At 32.6% G+C, this 10,909-nt stretch overlaps 1 protein-coding gene across 2 annotated transcripts; it reads left to right on the top strand.

Annotated features, from left to right (window-relative positions):
* The first annotated feature begins 5,657 nt into the window (after window positions 1–5,657).
* On the top strand, window positions 5,658–9,486 carry LOC132052351 (rhamnogalacturonan I rhamnosyltransferase 1-like). Of its 2 annotated transcripts, none has more exons than XM_059443850.1 (8): window positions 5,658–6,643; window positions 7,149–7,216; window positions 7,346–7,434; window positions 7,537–7,702; window positions 7,794–8,083; window positions 8,166–8,370; window positions 8,463–8,620; window positions 8,864–9,486. In XM_059443850.1, exons 1-8 carry the CDS (start codon window positions 6,376–6,378, stop codon window positions 9,114–9,116), a joined length of 1,497 nt encoding a protein of 498 aa, XP_059299833.1. In that variant the 5' UTR covers window positions 5,658–6,375; the 3' UTR covers window positions 9,117–9,486. The 2 variants fall into 2 exon arrangements, with proteins under 2 accessions (XP_059299833.1, XP_059299834.1); XM_059443851.1 differs by having other exon boundaries at window positions 6,503–6,643; window positions 7,149–7,262.
* Window positions 9,487–10,909: the final 1,423 nt, after the last annotated feature.

Below are 10,909 nucleotides of genomic sequence, written 5' to 3'. Positions count from 1 at the left end.
AGAGTTTGCCTCAAAACTCTGCCTGATCAGGAAGAGTTTTGAGGCAAACTCTACCTTAAGAGTTTCAAAATCTACCTTAAGGTAGAATTTGAAGGTAGCAAAATTCTGCTTTACGAATCCAAACTCTATCTTGCGAATTTTTTTAATTTTTGACTGAGCGGAAACTCGATCCCAAAACCAAAGGGTTCTAGCGAAGGGAAAAAATTAAAGACCACCAATTTAATGGATAAAAATTAAAGACCACTCCAAAATAAGGGTATTCCTGCGAATTGCCGGTTTCTTATTGGACGTTGGAACATGTTTCTTCAGTTACTACTTGACTGGGCCAAACCTTATTTACTCCACTTTGGTTGGCCTTGCAGAAAAGAAAGCCCAGTAGCTCCAACTTTTCTTTCAATCTCCATTTCCAACTTCTTGTACTTGTACCTTTAAACCCCGATCCTGCCCCCAACATTTTCTTGGTTGCTTTTGTATGAAAATTTTCGAATCACTTAGGGGTCGTATGGTAGCTGATTAGGAGCTAAGTTATGCACGCAGTAAATCCTGCATAAGTAATAGTACCATGTTTGATAGCATTCTTTTTTTATGTATAAAAATTCAACACACATAATACGGCATTTGGTTGCAATTGGAAATCTCCAGAAGTAATATATGAATAAGTTATGAAGAAATCTATATATTATTTTATAGAAAATAAAATAACTAATACATATATAACTAAACCCTATATAACTAATTTATAAATTACTAATACATGCATAAATCTAATCAGCTACCAAACTACACCTTAATTATGTACGAATAGAGGAAGATACGTTCATGTCAACCACGAAGAAGGAAGGCAAATCAATAAACAGAACATGAATGACTTTCGCTTTAAAGTGGACTTGAAGTAAAAGCATGTCATGGGCCAATGGCTAAGGCCTTCTAATTTCTTTCTTTATACCTTTAATTCCCTTTTTATGGCTTTAACTAAAAAGCGACTTTCTATCTGTCATTTTCTTCTTCTGTTCGGGGCAGGGGCGGATCCACCATTGCGGCACTGGATTTATTTAAACTCACTAGTTATAAATTCATAACTTTAAAAATATAATGAATAATACCTTATTGAACACATAAAGTTTAAATCTTGGAACCGCCTCTAATTTGGATACTTAACAAATGAGTTTGATAAATAAGATGGGGTTGCAAGATATTCAATGTGTAGCTGAGCCATCTTGTTGGACGTGCATGTATCCCCAGCTTTTTTTAAGAGATCAACTCCTCGTGTTATCTACAGAGATGTTAGTCCTTCTATCTCAAAATAACTGTCATTTTGGTAAAAAATAAAATAAAAAAATCATCTCATATTAATTGTCGCTTTAGAAATTCAAGACAAAGTTTGTATAGTCAGATCTCTCTATAACAAAGATCCGTATATAGCACCACCTCTCTATAATAGCCAAGTTTTTTCGAAACCGATTTTTTATGTTATATTTTAGTTCTCTATAACAACATTTTACCTATAACAAAGAATAGAAACTTTATAACGATGACTTTTTGTTAAATTACCTACCATATAACAGCTATCTTCTTTTTTGGTCTTATAATAATTAACCATCTTTATAAAAATAGAATATCTACGATTGCCAATAATAAGTGTAGAGATTTGACCAAATATTTGATCCTTTAATACACTATTTATGGCAAAGAATATCATTTGAATAAATATATTTTCATAATTAAAAGATTTTTCTAGTGTGATTAAGCTTAGAATTTGGCAATTTAAAATGAAAAAAATTAAATTTTATGCATTTTTTTTTACCTGTAACAGCTAAATATTATTTAAATGTCAATGTTCTTATGGGCATATAACACCATTCTTCATAACAACCAAAAAATTCCGGACCCAACAATGCTATTATTGAGAGGTTTGACTGTAATTGTTTCCAACTAGTCCCTTATATTAAAGACTTCTTCCTAATAGTGCTCAATTATTAAAAAAAAAAAAATCTAATAAATAAGGGTAAATTAGTAAACTTACATTGTATTTATTAATTTCTTAATAGGCGTGAAATGTGCTAATGCATCACTTATTTTGGGAGGGAGGAAGTACAATTCAAATTGTAACTCTGATGGATTTTTGACCACCATTGTCCAATTGCGTCTTCGTTACTCTGCTATCAACTTAATTATGTGACGAAAAAATTGCAAACATGACAAATAATTATACATCTGATTAGATTTAAATGCCTCCTCAATTTGATAGTAGATAGTAGTTGGGTTATCAAACTTGATGTTCTTTTTAATTTGGAGATATCGTAACAGTTCAACGTGCAGTTCTGTTGCTTTCAATTGGCTTGTGTGTTTCACACGTCCTATATAACTACATGGTCAAATAAAGTACTACCTATTGCAGAAACGACCAGAAAAAAAAAATTGGCCAATTTTGCTTCAAAAATTAAACTTCCTCGTCAACTTTAAATAATAGACATTCTCCCCCCTTAATCTTATGCAATGACTATTTCACTCTTGTTTTTTTCAATCGTCCATTTATGTAATACATTTTTATATTATATATAATATTTATTTTTTAATCTATGTATTTATAGATTCTTATTCAAGTTCATTAACATTATAATTATAAGCAGAATAATACTTTATGAATTTGTAACAAAATCTAATGCTATTTCTTATGATTGTTATTTCAATATTATATGCAGTAAATAATGTATATACGTATGTAGATGCATGTGTGTATATTTAAGTTTCACTTCTCTCTTGTTCTCTATTGTGTATATAAATAAACAAGTTTTGGTTGTCACTAAAGGAATATTTCGTAAATTATAATAAAATTCATTTACAGTATAAATAAATCATTGTTTAAAATTTTGCCTCTATTTTTTAATCATTTTTGCATTACCTGCATAGAAATATATTTATAAAGTTATTATGACTTGTTGTTTTTCACTTGTATAAATAAATATTAAAGCTTTGATTATTTTTAAGAAAATCCCACGTTGTGGGATTTCACTGGGTCGCTGTTGTTGTTGTTGCTAATTTATTTTATTATAGAACATCATTAACTTATATACTCAATTAGTATTTCTCACATTTTTTTCGCCTAGAAGATAATATTTATTTTTTATAAGAAATTTGTTACATAAATTAAAAAAATAAAAAATGTCATGATTTTAAAGAAGTGAAAAAAAGAAGACAAAAGTTGATAACGTACAGGTAAAATAGACATTTAAAAAAGTCAATTAGGATAAGAGGGGAGAATGTCTATTATTCAAAATTGAGGGGGATTTTGATTTTTAAAATATAGTTGGAGATGTAACTGATTTTCACCCAAATAGAATTAGATCATTCGTTGTAATGAGAATAGGACACACTTGTAGGATGCAGAGATGCCTATACCGACGCATTTTTGTGTGGAGAGCATGCAATATCGTATGCAAAATTAAACATAACTCCTTCGATCTAAAATAGTATAATATCTTTATTTTTCCATTACGTCTACAATGTTTTGCTTACTAGTTACTGGGGATTGAAGCGTGAATTTAATAGGGATTGCCCCCAAGATTTTGTCCTATGACATTACAACAACAACAATTGTTAATATTTAGTGTAATCCCACAAGTAAAGTCTGAAGCAAATAGAGTGTACACAGACTTTATGTCTATCTTATGAAGGCAAAGATGGTGTTTTCGAAAGACCCTCGGCTCACGTACAGCAACTCAAAGTAGTTATAAAAAGAAAAATACGACAATGAAGAAAACATGACAACTAATAAGGAAAGCAATACATAGCATTAAGATAAAGCAGTAACAACAACGGAATAGTGTGATAACCAAAACACAATAAACAACAAAGAAGGTAACATATATCAAAAGTAAGAAACTACATCAATAAGCTAATACTACGACAGGCTCGGTGCTCTAAACTACCACCAAGCTTAATCCCTCCGAAAATGAGACAATCTTCTAGCCTAATTCGCAATCTCCATACCTTTTATATTATTTACGGTCATGTCCTCAATAAGTTAAACTTGTTCCGTGACATTAGAAGAAACATAATTTCTCCATGTTCTTTAGGAAAAAAATAATCTAAATTCATTAATAAGTTGAGAACTTTAGCTGATGATGCTAAGAAGCAGAAAACAACGCTTTTTTCATATAGTTTTAACTTAGTTTTCTTAAAATCAAAGGTTTACTGACATTCTAAATTCATTATGTGGTATTAAGTATTAACTAATACTCCATGCAGTATATGTCTTTTATGTACATTTTTATCGGTTAATTTTTACCTTAGCATAAGTTATAATTATGGTAGCTAGACATCGTCGGTGGCTGTCGACAATAAGATATTTGAGTGGACCTAGAAATCTATGTCCTTATACTTCGGCGATACGGAGGTTGTTGTACTATCCATCTCCCGGTTGCCACGTGTAGGGTAGAAGTATCTTTGATTTTGGACACGTCTGATTAATTGGACTTAATACTGCAATGGGCCAGGTTGGATTAGCAACTTAGATGGTTTGCATTAATTGTTGATTTTCAGCATTAAAACTAGCCATTTCCTTTTTTTTTTTTTTTTTTTTTTTTTTTTTTTTTTTTTTTTTTTTTTTTACTTTAGTTCAAATTATTCATCAATGTAGCATCCCATGCTACTAACTGTAAAATTAAATTGGTAGTATAACTGTAAAATCTCTATAATGTAAAAGCAAATATAAGTTCTTATAAGGTTGGACTGTCATCTAGGATTGTTATTTACGCTGTATACTTATTAAAAGAGAAGAGTTGGTCTTACCTTATGAAATCTAACTCAACCACCCCCCGCCCCCCCCACCCCCCCCCCCCCCCCCAAAAAAAAAAAAAAACACCCACCAAAAAAAATATATAGATAAACATGAATCAATTTAACTTAAGGATAAAAATCAAACATTCCAGCATTCTTCTGGTAACAAAAGATAAAACTGTTCAAATTTTGAATGACACTTAGTGGGAATGACAAAAAAAAATCACTAACAAAGACTAAATAATTTTTAGTGTCATGTGTTGATCATTGCTCACACCAAAGTGGAAAAAGTAGCACAGACAAAAACAGAGCTTAAACATGAGGAAAAATGTGTATTTAATTTAAAAAGACATATTCACACACAATATTCATATTAAATTAATAAACACATAATATATGTCACATAAATGTTACTCCCTCTGTCAAAATAAATGATCACATAGACTTTAGCACAATCCTAAAGAAAATATTAATTTAATTTTTAGAAAAAATTTAAAATATCTAACTAAATTATCCTTAATTAAATACTACTTAATATAATATAATTAATTAATATAATTTATTAATTACACAAAAATCCACTTATCTAAATAAGGGTAACTTTGGAAGAAAATAATTAATTTTTTCTTGATTACGTACACACTTATTTTGGATCAAAATAAAAAGGCTATTGAGTGAGTATTATTACTTAAGTGGAATTAATACATATTTTCATATTAATTTTATCATTTAATTATCCTAAATTAAACACAGTTTAATGTAAACATTCAATATATCCCAAAAAAAAAAAAGAAAAAAAAGAACCCCACTTTTGGCATGTCATAACTAACCACTCCAATCAAATCCACAGGGGTTAAATTAAATCCGATCCATTATAATATCACTCAGTAATAAACCGACCCAATTGTCTTGTCATCTCTCTCTTTCCCCCTTTAGTATCTGTCAAATAAATATTTTCCGTTTGTCCACACTACTCTCCGGTCACCGGCTTTTCAAGATTCCGGCAACTCCGATGTATCCCACATTTATTGTTACTCAGTGTATATCTTATTGATTTCTCCTCTTTAATTGGGTTTCGCTTCAATGATCACTTAAAGATCGAAGCTTTTCGTAGAATCTACTCGTAATGTGCGAAAGTGTTAGGGATTTTACTTTTATGAAGGGAAAACTATGAAATTTTGTTCTCATTGAGGGGAAATATTTGAACTTTTCTATTTTGGGGTGTTTGGATTTCTACATTTTTACAACCCCACGTCTTCTTTTTGCGTGAAGCAATTGTGGGTCTAAAAAAAGTGGGATTCTTGATTGATTTTAGATCCTACATTATCCAAAGAAGTTATCTTTTTGGGGTATATTGATTGTGTGTGATCAGCAATTGAGTAGAACAAAAAGAAAAGAAATACAAACTTGTGAGTTGAACTAAGTGGGATTTTGATTGATTTTGGATCCTACATTATTTAAAGAAGTGAGCTTTTCGAGGTATATTGATTGTGTTTGATTGAGGGAAAAAAAAAACACAATATTGTGAGTTGAATAGTAATACAAAATGTGCTGATAAAGTAGTTAATCATAGGGGGTGAGGGTTAATTTGGCATAATGGGGCTAAAAGCGACAACTTTAGCAGACAGTCGTGTTGAGAAATTGAAGAGTTCTATGGTATCAAAGTCTAGAATGATGTTATGGTTGATAAGGGTAACAACATCAGTGCTGTTGTGGATTTGTTTGGTTCAATTGACAATATTGGGAGAGACTTGGGGTCCTAGAGTTTTAAAAGGCTGGCCCTCTTGTCTTTCTCAAGAATCCGCGGCTCTACTGGCTGTTAAATCGTCGCCTGAGGTCCCTGCTAGAGTTCTTCCACCAAAGAGTGAGTATCCTTTTGATTGCAACTATAAGTTTTTGAAACATGTGTGTTTGCCTTTGTGTTTTTTCATGTTCAGATACTCAGCATTGTTGACTTGTTTTCCCCTACTTTGGTCGATAACTTAGAGATCATGGTTGAAATTGTGTCATAGTATAATAGGAAACATCAAAGTGGAATGTGAAATTATGAATTAGTATAGTTCAATGCCATTTGTGGATATTGTAGTTGTAGGGCTTGTAATAGATGGTTGTAGTATTGTGCTAATTATAATTGGTAATACTTTTGAAGTATGTAGATCCATTGTTTGAGTATTTGGCTTGGAATGTTAGTTGAAATCATCATATGCTACATGTTCCAATTCAGGTTTAATCAAACTTTCAGTGACCGGAATTTCAAAATAAAATTATTCTGCAAGTCTTTCCATGGTCATCTGTTTCATGACCTACAATATTGGAAGTTCCCCGTTGAACTTAGAGCTAATGACTTCACATGATTATTTGTGAATCAGGGGTTTACAGGAATAATGGTTACCTCATGGTTTCATGCAATGGTGGGCTTAATCAAATGCGGTCAGCGGTTAGTAGCTTGCTTTAGATCAATCAGTTCACTACCACATACAAACGTAATTAATTCAGACGACCATTGTGAATTTGACTTGTGAGATGGTTTTGTCACTTGTTTTTCTCCCCTTTTTCCTTGTTGCAGATATGTGATATGGTTGCTATAGCAAGATATCTGAATGTGACTCTTATTGTTCCTGAGCTGGATAAAACCTCCTTTTGGGCTGATCCTAGGTGGGTCCACTTAATTATCTTGATTTTTGTCTTTCAAATTACTGACTTCTTCTTTAGAAAGAAAAGATGATGATTTTTATTAACAACATTTTTTATTTGCAGTGAATTTCAAGACATATTTGATATTGATCACTTCATAATGTCCTTGAGAGATGAAGTTCGAATATTGAAGGAGCTACCTCCAAGGCTGAAGAGGAGAGTAGAGTTAGGAACAATTCATACCATGGCTCCTGTTAGTTGGTCTGATATTTCGTACTACCATAATCAGGTTTGTCGTCTATTGCTAAATGGTACTTTGTTATTGTTGTTAACTCTCACATCCTTTTTCCAGTTTAATGATGGTCATTTTCTGAATACAGGTTCTTCCCTTAATTCGGAAGTATAAAGTAGTTCATTTAAACAGGACTGATGCTCGGCTTGCCAATAATGGACAACCTATGGAAATTCAAAAGCTACGATGCCGAGTTAATTTTGGTGCGTTGAAATTCACCCCTCAAATAGAAGAGTTGGGTAGAAAGGTCGTCAAAATACTCAGGCAAGAGGGTCCTTTTATGGTTCTGCACCTGAGATACGAAATGGATATGTTAGCTTTCTCTGGCTGTACTCAGGGATGCAACCACGAGGAGGTTGATGAATTGACAAGAATGAGGTGAAGTTAAATCCTTTATGTTCATTGGTGGCTTTAATCATCCTTCGTTCACTAGCTGATTAATTAATATTTTGTTCTGTAGATATGCTTATCCATGGTGGAAAGAAAAAATTATAAATTCAGATTTGAAAAGAAGAGATGGTCTGTGTCCTTTGACACCTGAAGAAACTGCTCTTACTTTAAGGGCATTGGACATTGATCGTAGTATTCAAGTCTACATCGCTGCTGGGGAGATTTATGGTGGAGAAAGGAGAATGGCTAGTCTTGCTGCAGCTTATCCCAATCTGGTAGTTAGAAAGTTCTATTTATTTTTCAAGCTTCTGAATATGTTGACTGAATTTTCAGACTCACCATTTGCGCGAACTTTGTTTTCTAACAGTTAAGGAAGGAGACATTACTAGAGCCTTCTGAGCTGAGGTTCTTTCAAAATCACTCCTCCCAGATGGCAGCATTAGATTATCTTGTTTCCTTGGAGAGCGATATCTTTGTTCCTACATATGATGGAAACATGGCTAAAGTTGTTGAAGGACATCGCAGGTATTCTCTTTTGATAATCTAAATAGTTGTTACTTGCTTTTAGAAATATATTTTGCAAAATCAATTTCAATTTCAAAAATATATTTTGCAAAATGTTAAGAGCCAGGAAAGAATTTCCTGCGGTGTTATACCTCGTCTTCTACCTATATGTAGTAATTATTCATGGGGAATGCACATTTCACACGGGGTTCAGTTGGTTTGGTGGTTTTGATACAATTTTCATGTGTCCTCAATACTATACAGATATCTTGGATATAAGAGAACTATCTTGTTAGACAGAAGGCATTTGGTGGATTTAATAGACCAACATAATGCTGGATCATTGACATGGGATGAGTTTTCTACCGCTGTTAAGGAAGCTCATGCTGAACGTATGGGCAACCCTACCAAGAGATTGGTCATTCAAGATAAACCTAAAGAGGAGGATTATTTTTACTCCAACCCATGGGAGTGCTTAGAACCATCTTATGAGGATGAAACTTCAAGCAGCATGTAAACTATGGTGGTGGTAACATTCAGGTAGAGAAAATTACTCCGGTGCACTGTGACATATTTAGAGGACGGACTTGCTCGTCAACACCTTAAAACATTATGCTGGATTTTGCTTTGATGACGGTTGTTGCAGTAGAGGGGTGATGCACTTGAAATCCTGAGATCCTCGAAATCATTTGAAGGGGTTACATTAAAATGTTCCTTTTTTTTTAATCCGGACACCCAATAATCGAATACATGTATAGAAACTGTTCTGCCATTGCAGGGATATATTGTCAATGGCAGCACACACAAAGGAGTACAATATAGATTTGCCTTCCACTTAATACCACCCTAGTTGAGCCACTGAGGCTCCTCCATTCTTTTCTTTACAACTCGTGTGCTATATTTGCTTCTTCTCCATCCCCCACCCCCCACAAACAAATCCAAAAAGAAAAAAAGATAAAAGAAAAATCACCATGTCATGGCATAACACGATTGTTAGGGTCATTCACTTGATTCTCTCATTGGTTTTGCTTCCGAACGATATGATATGATGCTTGCATATTATGCCAAAGGCATTATGGTGGATAGACTCATTTTATCTGTCCAAGTCTTAGTAAAAAGAGTTGCACGATACATATCTTGGTGAGAGATGGTAAATACTCGAAGGGTTAGACAAAATACGTACAAGTTAATTTGGACACCTCTAAAAGTTTAAAAAAATTAAGAAAATTGAATGATTATGGCCACCGGAATGTGGATATATTCCACAGAGCATGTAATTAGTAAGTGGGTGGAATTATTATTGGAAAGCCGAACCCAGTCATTTCGTTAGTCAATAGTTTATACTTCTTTTTATTTGATACCAGAATATGATGATAATTAATCACTAATACTGCCACCGACAAGTATTAAAATATATGTTTAACCTTAGAGATGACTCCATGTGGGGAAGAAACATTAAAGAAACTCGGCTAGGATACTGATGTCTTGTTCTGTTTCTTGGGATTTTAGTAAACTAAAATCAGACTGTTATTAAACTCATTTAGCAATTATATATTTTAATAAAAGCACTTTTCAACTCACTGGCATTGAACATGTCACTATTAATTAAATGTACGGTAAAAGGAAAAAGGAAGAAAGAAAACAAATGGCAACCAGATACAAAGGTGTTCATTTTTTAATTTGTTTTTCTAATCTTGTCGTCAAATGATTATAGAAACTATTGGTCGAGGCAGAGATGGTTTGAGGAATCATTATGATTAATAAATTAACATGTAGGTCGAGTGATACCTGAACTCTTTTTTTTTTTTTTTTTTTTTCTAGAAGAAAAACGAAGTTAAGAGTACTTAATTTTCATATTGTGAGAGGACCCTAATGCCTAAACACCAAAGCATAGCAACTTTCAGCACTTAATCTCCATTAAATTATTAATCCTCCTAACACTAGTGCGTTAGTGCGTCCTTATTGAGAGGACCATTATTTGATTAATCTCCAATTTATTCATATCTTATTGCTCAATTATTCACCAGCAGTGGCTCTATTCAACCAAGTTTCAAATGCCAAAAGAATAAGAAAACGAAATAAATTTGAAGTCCTCAATCCTCCCTTTAGTTTCAACTTCTCCACTATTTTGCAACGACAAAAGATAATAACAAAATAATTTTCAAATATGTTACACTCTGCTACAAAAATTCTTACTGTTTATATCGCTTCATTTATCCTGTTCCATTCCAATATCATAACAATAACATTACAAGTTCTCTACATATTCTATTGATGTAAATGTATCTAACATCACTAAAAAATATCTTA

The sequence above is a fragment of the Lycium ferocissimum genome, chromosome 4 (genome assembly GCF_029784015.1).
Source record: "Lycium ferocissimum isolate CSIRO_LF1 chromosome 4, AGI_CSIRO_Lferr_CH_V1, whole genome shotgun sequence".
Taxonomy (NCBI): domain Eukaryota; kingdom Viridiplantae; phylum Streptophyta; class Magnoliopsida; order Solanales; family Solanaceae; genus Lycium; species Lycium ferocissimum.
This window is presented reverse-complemented; position numbering and strand designations above follow the sequence as displayed.